This window comes from Phoca vitulina, unplaced genomic scaffold, assembly GCF_004348235.1.
Source record: "Phoca vitulina isolate PV1807 unplaced genomic scaffold, GSC_HSeal_1.0 scaffold1, whole genome shotgun sequence".
NCBI lineage: Eukaryota > Metazoa > Chordata > Mammalia > Carnivora > Phocidae > Phoca > Phoca vitulina.
The window spans coordinates 84,326,940-84,350,203 of NW_022589704.1; the positions used below are offsets into that span (position 1 = coordinate 84,326,940).

At 39.4% G+C, this 23,264-nt stretch overlaps 1 protein-coding gene across 12 annotated transcripts in view; it reads left to right on the top strand.

Annotated features, from left to right (window-relative positions):
- GTDC1 (glycosyltransferase like domain containing 1) overlaps positions 1-23,264 on the top strand; it is a 402,869-nt gene that overhangs the window by 304,411 nt on the left and 75,194 nt on the right. For 10 of the 12 annotated variants that reach the window (XM_032411042.1, XM_032411033.1, XM_032411026.1 and 7 more), the window contains one exon: positions 22,200-22,523. The exons of 1 other annotated variant lie outside the window; for it this stretch is intronic. In XM_032411042.1, coding sequence (XP_032266933.1) covers positions 22,200-22,523 — 324 coding nt within the window. Of the gene's footprint in view, positions 1-15,518; positions 17,529-22,199; positions 22,524-23,264 lie in introns of those variants that run through there. One more of the 12 variants, XM_032411124.1, reaches the window with a different exon arrangement.

Consider the following 23,264-nt stretch of genomic DNA (forward strand, 5'->3'; position numbering starts at 1 on the left):
ATCGAGCCCCGCGTCGGGCTCCCTGCTCAGCGGGAAGCCTGCTTCTCCCTCTCCCACTCCCCCTGCTTGTGTTCCTGCTCTCACTGTCTCTCTCTGTCAAATAAATAAAATCTTAAAAAAAAAAAAAAAGAATGAAGATTTTGATATTGCTCTCTAGGTATGAGATTCTTTCCTGTTCATTACCTTCCTCTCTCTGAGCTTAGCTACCATGTTTTTTATTGGCCCATCCTCAAATCTCTGCACTTCACATCCAGCTTAAAACAGATTTCTCCAAAAACTTTTTTCCTAGATATTCTTGGTTTTCTTCGAGTGCCTTATGCAGCTGCACCAATGAAAAATAATAGAAAAAAGAGAAGATATGGTAAGGGATTGTGGGTTGTTGTTGGCATCATAGTCTTCCATCCTCACTACTCCAGTATCTGGGAAGTTTTTAGACCAGTAATACCACTGATAGCCACCAGTGCAAGGTGAAGGATTCAATGGTAGCTATTTAGAGCAGAAATAGAAATAAATATAAGAAAATATTTGAATTCATCACTATTTCTGGAACTTTTCTAGGAGACTTTCTCCAGTTATGGCACCCAAAACATCAGCATCCAGCTTATCTAGTCTAAGCAAGTGTGTTTTCTTTCTAAAGCAAGTGGCCTCGGTATAGATTTACTGATGTATAGTCTCTGCTCTGCATCACTCATACATATACCATTTCAACTAATTCTTAAAATAACTCTAAGAAGTCGTTCCCATTAAGTGAAAAACCAATGGCTCAACTAGGCTATCTTGTTGGCCCGGGGCTACTTACCTATTAGGTGATAATCCTGAAATTTGAGTCCAAGGCGATTTGCCACTAAAGCCACCTTGCAACACCCCCCTTCTAATGAAGACTTGTACGCACATACCCTACCTTCCCTCCCATTCCTATTTCTAGGACGTATGTGACACTTCAGTGAGAGCAAAATTTCATTGGCACTGTTACCAACCTCTCTGGAGTTGTGAACAAAATACAAATAAAACAAGATGGAAGGTTTTGCACATAAGTGTCTTTGCCCTTAACACCAGCAGCTTCTTTAATCCTAGAAGGCAGGAGTGATAAAGTGTATCTCTTTCAAAGAGTACATCCATATTGTTTTCCAATAGAAGAGTAACATATATTTGTCGGAAGATGACCTAAACTGATCCATTCTTTAATAAAACAGGGAAGTTGGATGGTTTTGCCAGTCCGTGAATGAATGGTCTTGTCAACATGATCCCAGGAGACTGGGAGTGACCTTGTGTTCTCTGTGGATGTGGCTTTGGGTCAAGGAGTATGAGGCCAATGGGTAGCAGCCTCACTTGACCTTTGAGAGCTTCTTGTAACTGTACCTTTAAAATCTCCAATGGCAGAAACGTTTTTTGTTTTTTTTCCGCCATATAACATGTAGATCGGGAGTTTGATATTTATTAAATCTTTTGAAAATAAAATTTGAATTTAAAAATAAGTACAGGCTTATTATAACTGTTTAGGTTCACTTTCTCTAGCAATCACCTTCATTTCCGTAAAACTGAAACTTTATTAAGCAACTGCTTGTGCCAAGCACTATGCTGAACAGTTTCCTGTAAATTATTATATTTTACCCTCTCAATGGTCCTATGGCCTTTTTAAAAAGGATCATGCCAATAATCAGGGAAGAGCAGTGTGGTTTTTGTTATAATGACAATGATTTCTTCCTATCCAGATAGGTTTTAAAATGTTACACTTACGACTTTTGTTATCTTTCCTTCCAAGAAAGGATAAATGCTATTTATGAGAAGCTCAGTTTAATAATATCAGATGAGCAGAATTCTGGGTTTTTTTAAAATGTTAGTTCTGACCAGAGAACTTTGGATACTGAAGGCCCTTACTCTAAGACAGTTCAACACAAGAGCAGGTCCAAAGAGTGTTTCATGCATCTTAAAATTTAAATTTACATTTAGCCAGTGAGAGCTCAAAGCCAGTATCAGTGTTGATCATACAAAGGGAGATGTTTCTAATTAACTAACTTTAAAGCCTATCTTAATCACTTAGAGCATTCTTGTGCACATCTGCGCTGCAGGAGTAACTGGATTACCTCCATGGTGTATGTGTGTCAGGGTGTGCGTGTGTGTTTAAAGCAATGCTATAACTCTATCCAAATGCGATTCAGCACTGCTTTAAAGTTTAGAAGCAAATGTGTACTTAGTAACATAGTTTAAAAATTGAAAGCCCCCCCTCCCCACCTTATATGTTCTTCTCTTGTAAATTGGGCTTGTTTGTGGAGGGCAGCCATTTCAAAAACTGTGACACATACATCCCAGAAGTCTTCCCTCTTACTTCGATCTAACCTAAATGAGCACCAGAGCCAGGGCCTCTCTTGTGGTTTTGCTTCATCTGACAATGACATCAGCATCTTTCCATTTGCCTTATTTTCGTAGAATGATGCCCGAAGTGAGTGGCGATGCCAGGAAAGGAAACTGAGTCCTAGGAGTAATTTTTCATTAGAGTAAATGAAGTGATATGATAAACAAGTCAAACCTGATGTGACAACATGGCACAAAGCCGTGATACAAAATGTTTGATTCTCTTCCTGTGAATGTTTTCTAAAGCTTTTATTATGCCTTTCCCATGTCTTGTGTGTATATATACTGATCAGTGGAAACATAATTCGTGTGCAGATATTTATTTCTATCAATGAATGACCAGATGGTTCTTGCCTATGTTGGAAGAGAATCATTTTCCCTATTCAGTAACTGAGGGACATTCTTTGTAACAAACTAAATAGGATGACCAACTCTAGCCCAAGTGAGAAACACGCAGCTGCCTTTCTCTACTTTGTAAAGTTGGCAGAGGCTCACACATGCCTTTATTCTTATTTTTTTTAATTGAAATAGTTTGTGTATTTTCCCCACTGAAGTAACACATGCTCATTGTGGAAAACTATGGCAATACAGACAAAAATAAAGAGGAAGAATGCTCATAAATTGATTTTTACTACCCATAACTAGCCACTTGGAGATTTAATGATGGTGATGAAGATACAAAGCTGATGTTTATTTGAATGCATACTCTTTGCTAAACACTGTGCTAAGTGCTGTACACAAATTAGTTTATTTAATTCTCCCCACAACCCACTGATGTAGGTAATGGTATTGACCACCCCCCCTTCGGAGCTGAGAACACTGACGCTCAGAGATGTAAATGAATCGCCTGAATCGCATGGCTTCTAGGTCCCAGTAGTAGCAGACGTCGTGGACCTGAGATTGCCTGCCAGCTAGCCCCACTGACTGCTAAGAGTTAACTGATGAACTCTCCATCTGGTGTATACATTTCAACTATTTTTTTCACTTTTGCATGTTGCCCTTCAGTTTTTATTTATGAAGCTTTTGATGTTAAAACATTTTACTTTTACACAGATGAACCTGTTCTTTACTTTTGTGGTTTCTACCTTTAGTGTCGCCTTTCCTATTCCTAGTTTATAACACAGGAGGGAGGGAAAAAAAAGAAATGCTAACATTACCAGAAGAAAATAATCACAAGCCAGAAAGCCAGGGTGTCTGCCAAAGCTATCACCAACAGGAAGAGAAGGGAGATCTGAGATGTGTCTGAAGGCGGTGGCAAAAGGGGAAAATAAAACTAGTCCTTTATTATATTCATCAAGTGCAGTCCATTCAATAAACCAGTTACATGCACTTCCTTTCTTGCCTCCTGTCCTCCCCTTGAAGCTCCTGCAGCAGGCAAGCTCTGGACTAAGAAGAAGGACTAGAGGAAAAGAGAGGAGGGCTTGTTACATAGCTGGTGCTGTTGGAGGGTTTCTCTCATGGGTTTCAAATGCCTTCTGTCAGCAATAGGCAAATACCAGCTCTTTTGTGTGGTGCAGAGGTATGTTCTTTTGAGATGTTCCTGGGAAGACCTCGCACACAGAGGTATTCCCTAGCATGGATGAAACCCTCTCTGGGTGACCTCTTATCACTTCCTCCTCTCAGATCCTGACACAAGGGTATGACCCTTGCCTTGAAGTCAGCCTTCTTGAGCATAGTCCTTTCAATATGGTGCATGCATAACTCCCCTTCACCAGGAACGTGGGTTGGGGTGGGAGGAAATCAAGTATCCTTTCCCTTTCAAATGGTAAAAATTGGGCTTCTTCCTTTCTCCATCTGCCCTTTCTCCTTGCCCTGCCATATGGACAACTTCGGTCAGCCTCCTGCCTTCAGAATCCTGAAGTCAGGGCTATCATCAGGATCTATGGCCCATATTTTAGGGGGGCATGCAGTAGGTTCTCCCAAGAACACCTCTGAGCTCTGTTCTAGGAGCAGGAGGAGATTCTGAGTTTCAGCAGCTTGGAAGTCATCCAGTTTGAAGAAAGAGATGCCAGCCTCCCCTTCTGGCAGACATCCCAAATCTCTATAAGAGGTTCACATGGAGCCCATCTACACCAGTGAATTTCCTCCTCATTCTTAGGCTGTTAGAGAGTGATGAGTAAGAGTCATGGGGCCAATATTTCTACCTTTAGCAAGTCCTGCAGAGGTGTGTCTTGCACTTCCTTTTGGCATTTGTAGGTCTTAATCCTCAGGATGAGGACCTCAGCTGAAATGCCGAGATAATAGGAAAAGTCCCATTTTACACCATATGATGTAGAGTTATTTTGTGTTGTGAACATATCACATGATAAAAAGTTTCTAATTTTTTTTTTCCAAAATGGATAGTTAATTATCCTAGATACTTTCTCATTAGTTTGTTACTATTTTAATAGTGACCCAAGCCATCAATAAATTGATATTCATTTCTTCTAGAGGTATAACTCCATTACAATAATATGAAAAAAATGGTATCAGAGGAGTGCTCTGTATTGCAAAGCCATTTCTATGTCACAGTGTGTAGTCCTTCGAAGCAGTATTTTGTTGATCTTGGTGACAACAAATTCAGTATATCTAATAATACTGCATAGCAGGTCTTCGTTCTCTTTCCTGTTGATGTGACAGTCACTCTTTAATGAAACCTTATTTTGTATACTGTTTGCATTGTAGATCAGGAATGAAGAGCTGAGTTTGCTTAGGCAATAGCTGATGTGTTTATACTTTTTATAATTCTTCCATCAAGAAATAATTACCCTTCAACCAACCTTACCTCTTTCGACTTCACATATGCAAACCACCTAAATAAAACATACTCAAACACCCAAACCACACATCAGTATACAGAAACAGTCAGGACCCAGAAAAGCATAAAATCGTGTATGCATAACCCTTGCCACTTCCTTGTACCAAGGCAGTCATTCATTCAGCAAGTACATATTGAACATCTACTGTGGGCCATAAACCTGTGAGCCAGTAGAGTTGATTTTGCTCATTTATTTGCTACAGGGAGTAAAGAATAAGATTTGTTTTAACTCCAGTCCTATAAAATCAAAATGTTATTTCTGGCTTAACAAAGATAATATCATAGTAAGACTTTAGTATCTCTTGGTTTGTTGTCTATAATTCTCTGCTGGAATGCATCGACTACACATGGATTGGTTTTAAATGGCCTTCAGCAGATTGCTGCAGGACCATCTGGCCGTTTGCTATCTGTACTCCTAAGCTTACATTCAGTTCTAGAATAATCTGGCTTTTGACACCCTGAGAACTTGGTTTTGCCATGGCACATATTACTGAAATGTTAAATGTGTATAAATTAGGGCACGTAGTGACATTCAGGTGATATATGTAATACTTTAACATAGCCATCCTAACAAGATGTAGACCCTCAATGCAGGTAAATTATGGAATAAGTGCATTTTTAAGATGACAGAATTTTTGTTTGTTTGTTTTATATGATAACTCCATCGAATACTTTCCCCAGGACATTTATTATTATTAACATTTATGGTTAAAAGTGTACACTTATACCCAGTTTAGTATTAAAAGAGATATTTGCACATCTCTGTGTGTATGATCCACAAAAATACAAACTGTGAGTGTATATAACTCTCTTCTAAAAACATTTGCTCATATTCATGAACCCACTATCCAAGGAAAGGCTATTTCAGGGTGCAAAGTAAAAAAGCTTTTCTGCTTTTTAGTAATGTTGAACCTCAAAATAATGTTCAGTATATCCTGAGGGATGACCATGGATCATTGTGATCTTTAAACAAAACATTACTCTCTCTTTAAAAAGCTTGGAAGAGGAAGGGGTGCCTGGTGGCTCAGTTGGACTCTTGATTTCGGCTCAGGTCATGATCTCAGGGTTGTGAGATCAAGCCCCACGTCGGACTCTTTGCTGGGCCTGGGGTCTGCTTAAGATTCTTTCCCTCTCTCTTCCTCTGCCCCCCCATTCCTCCAAAAAAAATAAAAAGAAGAAAGCTTGGAAGAGGGAAATTCAAACATATGTTAAAATCTCTGGTTTTTTCTTATAACAGCAGAGATTTCTATTTGAGTGGGCACTCCATAAATACCGGCTGATTGCCTTATAGTTTAAGTAAATGTCTTAGAATTTAGAAAACTGGTGAGTTTTTAAGGAAGGATAAAACTTAGGTACAAACCTCTCTCTATTGCCTCACTTTGATGAATCTGTAACTATTTCCAGGCATAGTGAATCAATACCTACCTGTGTAATCCCCACTTCTCCTCAAAACCTTTTCTGATGTTTCCTGTCCAATATCTATTACAGTTTAGCAAGTCAGAAACTGGCTCTAACAATTTACTGTGGGATTAGGCCCTTAAGAACTTCAAATATTAAAACTTCTGGATAGAAAAGAAAAAGTGAGTTTTTAAAACAATTAGTAACATAAGAATAAATTTGTAACATGAAAAATAAAAGATACTATAAAAAATTAATGCATATTTTAAAAGGACTAAGTAGAATTTTAATATATTCATTAAAATGAACTTGATGGAGATGTTAAGTATTAGATGTGTGTGAAGGGAGAATTAGTGACCTAGAAGCTAGATCTTAAGAAATAAAAGAATAAGAATCCAACACATGTCTAATAGGACTTCCAGAAGGAAAAATTAGAGAAAGTGTTAGAGGTAATATTCAAAGAGATGTGGGCAAGAAATTTCCAGATTATTAAAATCATGAATTCTCAAGGTAATACATATATTTAGTTTTAAAAGTCAGAGAATACAAAAATCTATAATACAAAGCAAAATCCCTTTCCCCAGTCCTTCCCACCCCTAAGTTCTCCCACCTGCAGAGGCTACCACTGATAAAATGTTAATTTTTTTCTTGTCTTGCTAGTTCTTGGTTTTTAAAATAGATATTATCTATTTACTTCCTACCAGTAGAAATGATTTAGTTAGCTCTCTTACAATCTGAGTATGCATGTGCACATACATACACTTTCCCTCACCCTATCCTTCCAGTATGGCTGTAGCTCAACTTTTGGTTAATTAAATATTCTGTGTTTATAGCATTATTGCTGTGTTAAAAAATGTTCCCTGCTGAGCATCATTGTTTTCTGAGTTTGGTTTTCTTCCTTGAACAACTCTTCACTTTTTCCTGAAGCTAATTACTGCTTTGGCTTTATCTGCCTGGTGTCTGTCACTATCCCAAACTCATTCCCAAGCTCTGTCGCTGTTACTGAGTCATCACCTTGATATGGCCAGTCACATCAAGAAACCTATCATTTCCATGTTTTTCCTTGCATACCTCCATCCTGGAGGCCTCCATTCTCTAGTTCCTGTTCCTTCTAGTTGCTTTCTGGGCCCTTGTGTCAACTATTTCCTCAATCCCGTGTCTCTCTGTTCTTTGTTTTCCTTTCTCATTTTAGTGTGGTGTATCTACCACAAGGGCTGTCCATGGGAGCTAAAATTTCTCAAGAACTTGCGTGTCTGAAAATGACTTTATCCTGTCTCACATTTGATTGACATTTGACTGAGTTTTGAACTCTCATTGAAAATCATTTTCCTCTTAAGTTTGAAGTAATGTTCTATTGGTTTCTACTTTCTGAACTTCCTGCTGAGATGTTTGATTCCTGTCTATTTCTGATCGCTTGCATGTGACTCTCCCTGTGCGCTCTCCCAAAAGGCGTTAGACTTTCTTTTTCACCCCGGGTATTCTGAAATTTCGTAATTCTTGGATTAGATATTTGTTCCTTTCTTATGCTGGTCACTCATTCCCTTTAGCACAAAAAATTTTCTTATGTTGTCTCTTTGATTTTCTCCCCCATGATTTTCCTCATCTTCACTTTCTTCAACTGCTGTTCGTCAATATTGAAATTTAGATGGACCTCATTTGGTTATTGCTTCTCTTACTTCATTCTTTTCATTTTTGGTTTTCTGCTTTCTATAAAATTTTCTCAACTTTATCTTCCAATTCTTCTAATGATTCTTTTTCAGTTACAATATTTTTATTTGCAAGCACTCTTCTTTGTTCTTGAATGTCCTTTGTTACTGCATTCAATTTTTCTCACCATGAATGCAAAAATCTTATTTTATCACTGTGGATATTATAGGAAATTTTTTTTAAGTTTTCTTCTACTCTTCCTTCTGTCTTAGTTTCTTTCAAGTTCCTTTTCTGTACTTGGTTGCTTTGTCTTATTTCATTTGAAGAGTTTTCCTCAAATGTCTGATGGTCCCTGGCTCTCCATTCATATTTGAGAGTGAGACCCTGAAAGGGTCCTTTTTCATAGAATGAACAAACAGGGATTCACTTGTTTTGTTGTGGCATCCCCACATGTCATCGGCAACAGGTCAGTCCAGTGAGTTTCCAGAGAAAGGCTCCTCTTGTCGCCTGGATGGGGAATCTATTGCTGTCCGAGAGCCAAATGGTTTGGGAAGGGCGCTAGAGAAGCATCACCAATAAATGGGCATTCTTTCACTTAATTTTCCTCACCCTGCCTTCAGCCTTACCTGGTCTGTGGGGTTCAGCCTTTCTGGTGAGGAAGCCTCCTTTCTGCTGTTGAGGTGAGGAGTGGGAGGTGGGGGGAGAGGGGAGACAGGAGGTAGATGCCTGGCTGCACTGGGCTCTGGGAAGTTATCAGAGGGGTTTGTGCTCACTTCCTACAGAATTGCTACCAGTTCTGTTTTCAGTTCTGCTCTGCATCTGCACCTCCAGAGGTACCTGGCATGTCTGATACCTGAGCCTTTGGAGTTTGTCTGGAACAAATGAGCTGCTGCTGCTTGGCTAACATCACATGCACAAGCAAAATCATCTGCAGGCATAGACTTGTTCTGCCTCCTCCCCTGTGCTTAAACACCACTCATCCGTCTGCTTTCCATCTTCTGAAATTTAGTTGACATTTCTTTCCTATTGTCATCTTTCTCAGTTTTCCTCTTTGTCCTGGAACGTCTATGCCTGTTTTTAAAAAATTCCCATACCATTATTTTAGTGGAGATTCAAAAGGCAAGAGGGATTTAAAATTGGTATTTGCTCTGCTCTGCTATCCCCAATCCATTCTTCACACTGCAGCAGAGTGTTTATTCAGCCCCAATCTGCCTGTAAACTTCTCAAATGGCCACAAACAGCTTCCCTTAGATTATTAAGGACAGGAAAGCCTTCCCCTGGTTATACCTTGGACCTCATTTTTGTCCACCCCCCCCTTCACTCGTATTCACTCCCAATCGACACCCAGACCATATTTTTTGCTTTTTATGCCTGAACGATGTTTTCTCCCCAGACCCTTTGCACATGCTATTACTCTTAGCACAGCCCATCTCTCACTACCACAACTGGCTAACTTCCAGCCACCACCACAGCCTCGGCTGAAAGATCACCTTCTCCAGACAGCCTTCCTCGGTGCTAGTCCCATCTCCAGGACTGGGTTCTCATCATTCTAACACCTATTCTTCCCTGATCCGAGCACCTACCACATCACGTGGTCCGTGGGTGCGACTTGGCTATTTGCTCGGCATATACTAAGCACTCCAATTTTTGTTTAATGGTGATTGAATGGTTTTTTTCTCTAAACCTTTTTCAGTCAGTATTTTCACTGAGTATTTAAGGCCTTTCTTTGCTGTCAAGCCTTGGTTATAGTCTAGTAATAGCCCAGTGGTTTACCCATCTGTTTCCAAACTTAGAAATACTGGAAAGTATAGAAAACCTGAAGTAAGTGGGAGTGTCTGTACACTCACTTCGTACACTTGAAGGCTTCATTTCACATGTAATATTAACAAACCTGTATCTTCTAATATCAGTTCAGGATAAAATCAGTTTCTGTGGCTTAACAATTAGACGGCAATAGAATTAGAACTTGAAGTGAATCAATACTTAGTGCCCTAGCATTTACTGTGGTGGCGGAAAAGAAAAAAAAGGAAGGTTGTGCTAGAAGTTGGATTTGCTGGTAATTTTGATTTATTTGGGTTGTGGATGGGCAAATGAAAAAGAAAAAAAAAAAAAAGACTGGATTTTTTGTTGCCCATGTGTTCATGCTTCAGAGACCTGAAAACTGATGTTTTAAATTTCTTGGTTTTACTTTCTTGTTCTATGCAGCTTTAAGAAGGGAAAAAATGGAAACACTCAGTTAGAAAAATGAAAAGAATAAAAAAAAAACAAGGAAAAGTGAAAGGTAAGAGAAAAGTACCATAGGAAACAAATAATAGAAAGGGAGGAATATATTTGTTTGATTTATAACATTAGGCCTTTTTGTTATTAATGTGCCTATAGGCATGAGTACGAATCTTTGATTAGTACGCAAATGAAAATAAGGTAACATATTAAAATGCCTGCCTTAAATGAATGGCTAAAGTGTAACTGGTAAGAGTTGACAAGAAAAACATATTTTAAAAAAAAGCATGAGTCTTGGGGCACCTGGGTGGCTCAGTCGTTAAGTGTCTGCCTTTGGCTCAGGTCATGATCCCAGGGTCCTGGGATCAAGTCCCGCATCGGGCTCCCTGCTCAGCGGGAAGCCTGCTTCTCCCTTTCCCACTCCCCCTCCTTGTGTTCCCTCTCTTGCTGTCTCTCTCTCTGTTAAAAAATAAGTAAAATCTTAAAAAAAAAAAAAAAAAAGCATGAGTCTGGTTCAGGAAATAGGTTTCACTATGAAATGGCAGTGGAGTAGAGTATCTCTTTAGTAATCATGACAACATAATGATGATAATCTTCACCGTTATTATCAATAATAAAAAGCAATAGTATTTACTGACCTCTTACTATGTGCCAAGCAACATGGAAAGCATTATTCTGCAAGGCAGCCCTAATATTACCCCATTTTACAGATGAAATGATCAATATTTAAAGAAAAAAAACACTTTCCCCGGTCAGCTAATAAGTGGTAGAGCCGTGAATTCGAAACCAGACAGTGTGCCTAGAGCCTTGCTGACCCAGTGTGCCCTTTTGCGTGTGAATAAGGACTGTAAGATAATCAGTACATTTAATAGAATGTTTTGATCCTCATTCTTCTAGAGAAGTCTACGACTGGTGGTATTCTCATTGGTCAGATGAGAAAACCCAGGTTTGGAGAGATTGACTATTCACAACCAAACAAATCTTTAAGAAAAATGTCTTTCCTAAAACTCCATTCTCTATTCTTTTTTCTTTTTTTTAAAGATTTTTATTTATTTTTATTTGAGAGAGGGAGAGAGCGAGCGAGAGAGAACGAATGGGGTGAGGGGCAGAGGGAGAAGCAGGCTCCCCGCTGAGCAGGGAGCCCAATGCAGGGCTCGATCCAGGGACATCGGGATCATGACCTGAGCCGAAGGCAGACACTCAACCAACTGAGCCACCCAGGCGCCCCTCTGTTCTTTTTTCTTAATTCTTAATAAACAAGTACCATTTTGTGCTTCACAATAAAATTCACAGACATTTCCTCCTCTTTATCCTCCAGATTCTTTTATCAGTTTTGATCGTCAGCTCTCTCTTCTTCGACAGTATTCTCTCGTCACTGCCCGTCACCATAAATATGGTGCCTCCTACTCCGTTGGTTTCCTGATACTCTGTTCAGGAAATTTCACACGTTACAGTGTTGAGCCTCTCTCCTTTTTCCACAGCAGTATCCATTTGTATTGGTCATCTCAGGCTGCCAAAAAAAAAAAAAAGAAGTTCCTTGGAGTGGGTGGTTTAAACAACAGATATGTATTTTCTCACAGTTCTGGTAGTTGGACACCTGAGAACAGGGTGCCGGTATGGTTGGTTTTGAGTAGGGCTCTCTTCCTGGCTTGCAGATAGCTGCCTTGTGGCTACATGTCCTCACATGTGGTGGTGGAAAGGAGGAGGGGAAGGAGAGAAACAGAGAGAGATCTCTTCTGCTTCTTAGAAGGCAGCAGTCCTATCGGATTAGGGCCCATTATGACCTTGTCTAAACCTTGTTACCTCCTAAAGATCCTATCTCCAGACATAGTCACATTAGGGGTTAGGGTTTCAACCTATGAATTTTGAGGGAACACCATCCGGTCCATAGCACCAGTAAAATGATGTCATGCTCTAAGGGAGAGTTTCCAATTAGAAACACTGCCATAGAGGAGTTCTTATATTTATTTGGAAAGAAGAAAGCAATCCTTTCTTTACTATCAACACCTTTTCCCATCCTGCTTTCAACTTCCAAATAATGGCTTCTCAAAAAAAAAATCATGGACTAGAACACGTGATTAGAGATCATTTTTAGAGTTTCTTTTGATGCTTTACTGATGCTATAGAAGACCTGGGATTCCCAGAGTAGTGAGAACATTTACTCGCCAACAAGGTAAATCCTAGCAAAGGAGCTTGCTGAGTCTAGGTACATGTGAAACAGCTACTTCCTCCTACTTGAAAAAGATTACTTCAGATCCACAGTTTTCATTTTTATATACTATCATTAAGTTAACTAAGGTGAAAGGATAGAAGATTTTACAGTTTTGCCTCTGAGTTATTAATGAAACAAATGATGAGCAAGTTATTAAGATCGAACTGAAAAATTAGATCATTTTAGCAATAGAATCAGTAAACAATTTAGTTTAACAGTGATGTGGATAATTTACAACTTCAGGGGCTAAGAGACCAAAATAAGTTGGCATAAAATGTTACTACATGTGCGCTAAAGGCTTTGTCACTACAGATACGATATGGGAGGAGCTTCAATGTTGAATGACTATTTGTGGATTGATTACAGTTTCTCATTCACTGACTAACTAGGAAATTTGATGTTATCCAAGATGGCCTTAGGGCTAACTCCTTAAGTCCGGGTGTCAACCTGACTGAGCAAAGGCATGGGAAGTTTACTTAGATTTACTCAGCTCCTCCACAGGGCACAGTTCTCTTTTATCCTCTCAAGAAATTTGCAGTAACAGACACTATCCCATTTTATAGATTAGGAAACTGAGGTTCAGAGAAATTAAGTGATTTGAATAAATTCACAAATACAGGAAGTGCCTGTGTACTGATACAGCCTGGATTAACCTCTATTCAACATGTCCATTGCTTGAGTGGAGTTCCTTAAGGTGCTTCACAGAGATTTCTCTCCACCTGTCCTCCCAAAATCATCTTTTGCACAGGCTCACTGTGGTATTTGAAATGATCCCATTTATGATAAGTTCCCTTGAGTTAAGGTACTGCCCCTTTTGAAGGGTGCAACACATTAAGCATGGAAGGTGAGACATTGCGGGAATTTAAGATTAGTTTCCAATAAGACCAACAATGGAGAGCAGGGCATGGTTCAGGGCGGGACCCAAAGTGGGGCTTAGTTTCAACATATAGGCTACAAGGAGACACGTGGTAAGTGTGGGGGACAGCAGGGGGGCCCGGGCAATCAGAAAGTAGTATAAACATCTTAGGGAATTAACCACCAGTGGATGGTTAATACTTGAAACGGATGTTGGAGAATAAAGATTCCCTGTTTGCAGTTTAGCCTACAGCTCTGCCTAACTGTGTTGCATTGCTATAGTAAACCTTGTGTAAACTAGAGGGTTTTATTGTTCTGAGAGAACTCTTATTTTGGGAGGAGTGGAGCTCCTGAGAAGTAAGCATGCATATGCTCGCAAGACTGGCTCTGGATTTGATGAACATTTGTTCTGTCAACATGCAAGGTAGCTTTTCGTCTCATACATTTGTAAGGACCTTAAATTTTCGGTGAGAGGAGTATATTTATTCTAAAGGGATGTTATAAAATTGCACAAGACAAACTGCCTGTGCTAGTAGGCAGTTAAATTAGCAATGTATATAACCCAAAAAACTCTGAAATCAAGAGAGAATGGAGACTTGAGGCATAATTGTTTAAGTTAAATAATACTGGGGCGCCTGGGTGGCTCAGTCGGTTAAGCATCTGCCTTCGGCTCAGGTCATGATCCCAGGGTCCTGGGATCGAGCCCCGCATCAGGCTCCCTGCTCAGTGGGGAGCCTGCTTCTCCCTCTTCCTCTGCCTGCCACTCCCCCTGCTCGTGCACTCTCTCTTTCTCTCTCTGACAAATAAATAAATAAAGTCTTTAAAAAAATAAGTTAAAAAAATGTAAGTTAAATAATACTAACCACATAAACCATATTGTCAGAAGAGGTCATATAAACAAATGGTATAAGTAAGGTATGTAGGAAGTGTTAGATTTTCAGAAAAGTGGTGGTGGGAAAGGAAAAGAAAAAGGAATAGACTCATGAGCACAGGACCATCTTTTCCTAGGATAGCCATACGTCCCAACCATTGAAGGGACAGCCTTCAGAAAATGGTGGCCCTCAAGCAGGGGAGGAAGCTGTAGCTTGTCTTTTGGGTGGCCTTTAGGGGAAAGTGCTGTCGTCCCTAAGGGTGTCCTCTCTGGGGCCAGGCGGAGCTAAGGAGGCCAGTCTGATAACCACAAATTTGCTTTCAGTCTCAGCGTGCATTTCTCAGGCTAGTAAGTAGGGTTTGCTTGTTCACTTTGACTGCAGCTCGTGTCTCTAGATTCTGTTTTTCTATCTTGTCACAAAACAGATTCTTCGTAGTTGCAGTGAGTACCCTTGCCCCGTGCCCTTCGCTGTCAATACTGCGTGTCGGCTTTGCGAGTTTATACCACGGGAGATGAAATTTGGTTCAGGCACCAAACACTGAACATCTGAACATCTGAACAACATGGCCTAAGCAGCCACAGTGGTGTTGGATGGTTGTTCCCCCAAAGCATTTGTGCTATGTGTGTGAGGATTATGATGGACTCGTCTGTGATTTGAATTGGTTCATATTTTGTTCCGCCAGGAGTTTCTTATTGAAACAGCCTCCATAGACATGTGCCATCTATTTTATGAGTATTAGCCCTTAGCCATCCCCAGGAAGGAAGAGCAGCCATCCTACAACCAACCAACCAAGCCTAAGTCTGTCTTTCTGTTTAATGTTGTGGTCTCCCAACATCTAGTTTTAATTATGATGGATTTCCTTGCTTGTGATTCCTTTATTTAGTGAAGATAGTGTGGCAAGAGATACAGGGGGGGTGTGTGTACACATGAGGATGCTAGATCAAGATTTTTACTTTTATAGTTCATAGTTTTATATAAATCTGCTTACCATATAAGTGATATATTGGTCACATGTGGGCTAGCATGATTTTTTAATTATCTTTGATATTTGCTTATGTGGCTAAATTCTAAAAATGTTAATTTTGTAATTAATTTCCAGCACGTTCTTTGGAAACAGTGAACAGTTTTTGTTATAAATCACCCAAGAACTTAGATCACTGCACTGCCTGTATATGTCTTCCCAGTTGGTTTTGGAAAAGTTATTTATCTTTGATTCCTATTTCCTTTCTCTTCAGTTCTCAATATGGTTTGTATCCAAGAATCCACAGAAATGGCTGTGATAAAATCAAATGATATTTTTTTTCTGCTGTCATCCATATTAGCCTGTAACCGTATCTCCTGTCACTTTTTTTCACAGATTCTCCTCATTTCTTTCAGACTTCCTTATGTCTACTGATATGTGGCCTTCGTGCATGGCCTTTGGTTTGAGTTTCTTCATTTTCTTGCGTGAATGCATTTCCCCGCTCCTTCTGCCATGTCTACCATATAAAATATGCCGCCCCCTAGCTTGCCTTTCATTCTCTAGCTATGCATCTCCTAGGGTCTCCAGTAGGGTTTCCCCGAATATCCTTTGTTGAATATTAATCCTTAAGGTGCATCCTTGGGGGTGGAGGAGTCCTTGTTTCATTAGTGTTAAGTTTGAGAAACAATAAACGTAATATTCCTATTACATAATAGGTGCTTAATAAATATTTTTTTAATTAACAAAAGAACGAATGAGTGGACATATTTCTAGTATACACTAGCATGTACTTTGGGAAGTTCTTTAGCGAAGAAATATTTCGCTCTGTTTAATCCAGCATTTACCCAACATGTTTTCTCACAAAACCTTCTCTAGTGTTGCACAAAACACTCCTTGTTAAAACCTCAGCCTAAGCCATACAATGCCGTGGCCATCTCCCTCCCTCAAACCCCAGCTATGTGGAGAGGGGCTGAGCTTCATCAGCTCCCTCTTCTTGCCTGCCCCACACGCAGGCCACTTCCCTTATTTCAGTTGCTAACATGCACCTCCTTCTGCCTTGGCTCAAATCTGGAATCATCTTTGACCGGTTATGCTTTCTCTTTCATCATCTGCTAATTTGCATCATTTTTCATGTTCTGTCTTACAAATCTGTTTTGAGAAGCAAGACCATTGATAATCTCTGTCTCGTGGACTCTTATCTATGGGTATTTATGAGATTCTATAGGTTGAACTCACTATATTAAGTACTTTTTATTGAAATCTCTCAAAAAAAATTTGTAAGCAGTGTAACATACATTTCAGCCATGCTGTTCTCTTCAACAACACATCAATCAATATTAATGTCCTAAGTTTACTTGACTCGCTTTATTTTATCGCCTTCCTTTTGACTACCTCTATTAGTCAACTAAACATACTCTAGCCTCTCAACTTTAGCAGAAATAAGCTAAGGTACCTAGAGCATTTCCTGCACTTGCATTCAATCTTAACATCATTTAAAGCTACTCTGAAATCTAGTCTTTCCAGATTGATCTGAATAAGGCCATTTCTATAGGTCCAGCTCTAGGTGTAGGTGTTTGGATGTGGGGGTGGCAAGAAGCAAGCAAATTTAGGTCTAGAAAGTACATACACCAGCTGTGTCTTTGAACATTAGCCGACATAGTACTGGGATTTTGTGGCCATGCCTCTGGAACCATGATGGAGGACAGACGTGGTGAGGAAAGAAGGACCTTTGTGAGGAGAGGAAGTGCAAGAGAGGCTCTACTTCTGTTTCTCAGCTTGGCGATTGGTTGGGAAAAAAGTAGGGGGGAGGGCCCCATGGCTAATAACAGATTGCAAATGATTACAGTAATCAGAATATTTTTAAAAGTAAAAACAGGTTCTGATAGAGCTGAGAGACTCAGAGGGAAAGAGGTTCTGTGAGTTAGGTGGACAGTAGCATTGCTTTAAGAAAAATTGGGGGGTTATTAAAAGGCAAATCTGGCTTAAGCTCTACAAGGCAGCTCACTGGTTTTCTTATGACTCTTTTCTTTCTTTCACTCCTTATCTCAGGACCTTTTCTCTTCTCATTAACACCTCCACCAGAGTTGGAGCTCGGGAAGAGAAAGGAAGTGTTCAGACATGTGCCTATTTGCATACTCACTCTCTTGAGCTAATGCCAGGACGGCACATTCTGTCCAGTTCTATAGAAAAGCCAGTTTCACCCCATCAGTTAAGGTATTATTTTCTTTTTTAGCATGGAACCATTTATTGCCAAGCTTCTCTTAACTGTACATTACAAATAGCGTCTGATTAAGAATGTTCTGGATGGGTTAATTAGTGTGGTGACTATTATTAAGCAAACTGCTTGTTAGTATTATGCCTATTTGATCTTGGTATTGATGTGAAGTAATTGACCATAGAGCTACATTTAGAAAAGCTGGAATAAAGTTTTTTGATTTCTATTATGGCAATAAATTGTTTATATTAAACATGTCTATGAAAATATGAGTTTCATGGCACAGAGAATCAGAATAGACTCTGTGTGGGATGGTAGATGAGGATTGTTTTGTTTTGTTTTGTTTTGTTTTTTAGAAATATTAATACATTTGTCCAGCTTGCTTCACAACCAGCTCTGCTAGAACAAAGTAGTAAAAAATTATTTCAGCTTACTGCTGCAGAGTATATAAAGAGTAAAGTGATTTTAACTTAACCCCACCTAAAGGACATATTTCCTTTGTGATTTAGCTAACTGCCTGAATACTTATCTAGGTAACAATCACTATATATAAACAGACTATTAAAGAAAAATATGGGAAGATATTCTAAGCAAGGAAAGCATAGCATGTAACCACCTTCTTTCAAATACCGGATTATTATCTATATTATTTATTGGTATTTTGTCCAGTCCTATTAAGTTTCCCTCACTATAGCATTTCCATAGGGAATTTATTCCATGAGCTAATAAATTATACCATCAGGGAGTTTTTCTTGAAATTCAGCTTAAATTTTCCCATTCTTAATTTCATCTCATTATTTCTAGTTATACCCCCTTGTACCCGGCTAAATAATTATTCTCTTTCCTTGGAGACTCCTATTATGTACCCCTCTACTTGTCACTTAACCAGGCCATTCATATTTAGCTCCTTTAATCTGTCCTCATAAATCAGTTCTTCCATTGCCTTGATCATTATTATTGCTCTTCTAAGAACTCTCTAATTTTCAGACACATACAGTTACAGGTGCCCCAGATGAAACCAGCATTCGCACGGCCCTCTGTCCCCACAGACTTGGTGTCTTCCTTCTCTTTACGACACACTCCATGACAAAGTGGCATCAGTTTGCTGGTCAACTCAGCACAGACTTCTCTGGTCAACCTCCAGACAATCTCAGCAGTGTTTTCCATGTGTCCTACTTGCATTCGGGACTTTTTTTTTTCAATTTCATAACATTAGTAAGCTGAGTTTTTGTTTACTGTCTATCTATGTTCTGCCTCTTTCCATGTCCCCACTGACCACCACCGATTAAGTCAGCCATCCACAACCTGTGTTAACAGGGGATCCTGTTCATCCTTGCCAACATTTAGAAGCAGGCCTAGCACCTTGCCCACGGCGAAATGCCCTGTCATTTACCAATTCCTGTTGTTTACAACCCTTTAGCCAGTCTCCCATCCCTTTTAATTTGCAATTTTCCTCACATGCTAGCCAATATAAATGGATTTTAAGAGTAAGATGGGTCATGATACTGTTTTCTAAGATAAAGTTATGTTGTTTCATTGCCAGCTGATTTTTTTTTAATTGTCAATCCTTCCTGCACTAAATTTGTAATTTTTGTTAAAATCCTTTTTAAGCTTGCCTAGCATCCTTTATCCAACATAAACAAATAGGTTTCTTCACTTGCTTTATTGTTGTTTTCCAGATATGTACAGATGTTCCTTCTCTTACTATTTGTTTCACTTATTTAAAATTTAAGATATTGTTGGGATGCCTGGCTGGCTCAGTCAATGGAGCATGCGACTCTTGATCTTGGGGTTGTGAGTTTGAGCCCCACTTTAGGTGTAGAGATTACTTAAAAATAAAATCTTTCAAAAAAAGTTACGATATTATGTTTTGTTGGCTTTTTTTGTTTTGTTTTTTTTGGGGTTTTTTTTTTTTTTACTTTTGTGGTGATCAATGGGAACTTTTTCATTGTTTTTGTTTTTTTTTTTTTTTTAGTTCCTTAGAATCTCCTCAGTGTTTTGAATTTGTTTCAGGAAGAAAGTTGGTTAGTTTTTAGATCAGTGAGATATGAAACTATAATCTGCATATGCCCAAGTTTCTTTATTTTTAAAATCAAGAATTAATGTATTATTGTATTAGGGTATACCAAAGTAGTTAGTACCATTTTTGTGTTTTATCTATCTCTATACAATCATGTATTTATTACTTGGGAGGGTGCTTATATAGAAGGTGATTTCTCTCAAAGGGCTTTATGAGACAAGCACAGAGGCCCCCCAAACAAGCTTTATGATTCTGTAACGTACACAGCACACTTCAGCCAAGGACTTTGTTTCCAGCTCACAGCAGAACCCGCCGTATCCCTTAGGGTTGCCCATCAGTCCTTGCCTTCAGACCTAGTGAATGTCCTCGGCCCCTCTCCCCCGTTCTGGTCCCTCAGCACACTTCTTATACTTACCTTCACCTCTACTCACCTCGCGTGAAATAAATGGCCTCGTCTAATGCTTTGGTGACACACCGTAGATTGCACACCTGCCACCTGAAACTGTTTTTTTCCAGCTTCACTTGTCTGTCCTTCCTTCATCTTCGTAAGAAAGCTTGGTCTGTTCTCTTTTATAAGGCCTACTTGCTTTCCCCCATTCCAAAAATCCTATATGCTATGCTATCCTCCTGCTTCTGACTTGTAAGACTTTTCTGTTTCTTCAGGAGCCAGCTCCCTTCCCTAGCAAGTGTCCCCAAGTAAACACCCAAGTGAATACCCCTATATACACGTGCCCCATTAAGGAAAACAGACCCTTGCTTCCCCATTCTCCTCTCAATCTCTCTTTCTCTGCCTCTCCCTCTTTGATGGGCGCATTGTAACCCTCAGGCTGATTTCAGCCTGCACTCTCCACAGGATCTACCCTTTGAATAGCAAGTGATCCAAATGCTCATCTTATCTGGTGCTCTGGTACCTCTACCATGCTCAACACCCCCTTTTTTATGCATTTTTAAGGTTTCTTGATTCCTTTCTTAGACATTCTTTTGAGGCTCTTAACTCACTTCAATAGGGTGATACTACTCTCTCAGATCCTCTTTTTATTTTTCCAGATGTTCCTTATTGCTCTCCTTCCATGGTTCTTCTTCCTTACCTACATCTTAAATGCATATAGGCTCCATTTCTTCACTTACTCAACAATCCAGGGACGGGGTGAAGTCTCAAGATGGGCCTCAGGGACTCTGAGAAAGCACTTGTTGTCCGGCCTCAGTCTACCTCTCTAGACCTCACATTTTGGGACCTGGCCCCAGCCTCTTTGGATTGCTTGCTATTCCCTGAAGAGTTTATGTTCTTTCCCAACCTTTTCCTTGGATCACAACATTCTCTCAGTCTAGAACTTCCGCTTCTCTGCCTTTAAAGTCCCTCAACTAAAACCATCTTTAAGCCTTTACTGATCCCCAAGTCACAATTAATGTCTAGTACTGTTTTAAAAGTTGGAATGTTCATTCTTTTTGCATTCCACCACAGGTTAGTTGGTTGTTCATGTCTGTTCTAAGCACTACTGGTTTGCTCCCCAGTAGATGGTGAGCTTCTTGATTTCATTTTATTTAGATGCTTCTAGCAATAAGTAACAGATACCAAACTCTGTATGGCAAAGCATTATGGGAAGACAGGGAAGAAATGACATTGAAAAAATATCTTTCAAGAAATATTCTCAAGGTCGATTTAATAAAAATGTGTGTACAGGTGCCCAGGTATACAGAACAGTCATGTGAGCAGAAATGGCCAGTGTTAATCAAGGAAGTTTCAAGCATTTTTGTTGGGAAATGATTAAGTGTGGCTTGGAAATATGCATTGGGCCATGCAATGACTGGAAAATGTAAAATGGAACTCTGGCAAGATGAGTGAAAGGAGAGTGATAAATCATCTCTCTATTCTTATTTTTCACAGATTGTGAAGTGTAGGTTTTATAGCCTCAGAAACACTTTGAAAACCACTCAAAGACCATGTGGTCTAATTTCAAAGTTTTGAACTTTCTCTGGATGGCTATTACTTTTTGTACTTTTTCTAGAATGTTTGTTATATGTTTGGTTTATTTTTATCAGTTTTCTACATCATCATTGTGTCCTTACAGAAAGGTAAAGGACAAGTTTTAAATCACGGGGGAGACAAACCATGAGAGACTATGGACTCTGAGAAACAAACTGAAGGTTCTAGAGGGGAGGGGGGTGGGGGGATGGGTTAGCCTGGTGATGGGTATTAAAGAGGGCACGTATTGGGCGCCTGGGTGGCTCAGTTGTTGAGCAACTGCCTTCGGCTCAGGTTATGGTCCCAGGGTCCTGGGATCGAGTCCCATATCGGGCTCTCTGCTCCACGGGAAGCCTGCTTCTCCCTCTCCCACTCCCCCTTGCTTGTGTTCCCTCTCTCACTGTGTCTCTCTCTGTCAAATAAATAAATAAAATCTTTAAAAAAAAAAATAAAATAAAAAAAATAAAGAGGGCACGTATTGAATGGAGCACTGGGTGTTATACGCAAACAATGAATCATGGAACACTACATCAAAAACTAATGATGTAATGTATGGTGATTAACAGAACATAATAAAATTTTTAAAAATGTAAAAAAAATAAAATAAAAAAGTATGCTAAAAAAATTTTAAAAAATAAATAAATCATATTTTCACTAAAAGTGTATTGCATTTCCTTTTCATAACAGATTCATGCCCAAGCACAAACCAACCCATTTACAGAAGATTCTCAGCCTTAAAGGAAATGGTGGCACTGCTCCATCTCTGGCCCTTCCTTTCCAACAGGAGCAGAAAGGTTCTAATTCAGAGTCTGGACCTTGCAATGCAGGGCCACAAGAAAACCTGGGTAGCTCATTAACACAGGAGTCAGACTGGAGAACATGCAACTCATCAGATAATTCAAGTTCTCATCATCGGGAAAAGATACAAAATGCGACTTTTAATCCCCGGGACATTTTGGGTGGAATTGATGATCCGCAAAGGCCACTGCACATTGTGTGGCCTCACAGGTGGTAAGTTTGAGACACACCAGTTTAGTAAGAGTTGGAGACTGGTAATAGAAAATATGTTCTGATGATTGACTCAGTAATTTCTTGTCCCTGTCGCTTTAGAAAAAGATAATTTTAGTGTGGCAGTACCGCTAACTAGGGTGCCAAGGTGGTATTATCTTTATATCTTTACATAAATAGTGTGTGTTTAGATTAAATTGGATTCACAGATAATTATTTGCAGTGATTTGCTCAACTAACAACAGCAGCTAGACACTTCTAGAAAATCAAATCTCGTTCGAGAAGTTTCCAACTACAAGAGCAGGATTCCATATCTACATCAATATACTGTTATCCTATAACTATTTCGTATATACACACTGTTAAAGCAATATTACCATTAAAACAAAAACGATTTCCGTTATTTTGTAATTTGACCAGTTTCAACTGGGTGCCTTTATTTCACTTGTCATAAAATGTATCAGTACATTTGCAACTGTTTCCCTGCTCCCAAATGCCTCTGCATTGTGCTATAAGCAAAACACTTTCTAGCGGAATCTCCTCTAAACAGCGGAAAATCAACCGCAGCATGTAATCGCACCAAATATAAACTCATAAACTTAACCCGGGCTCCTATAAATTAGGATTTAAAGAGGTAAAATGTCCTGATAATCTTCTGGTATTAGGCAGGAACATTTTAATCTAGTTTTTATTCCTCCCAGTTAGTTTAATCTGCATGTGGCCTGATTAGAGTTCACTTCCCCC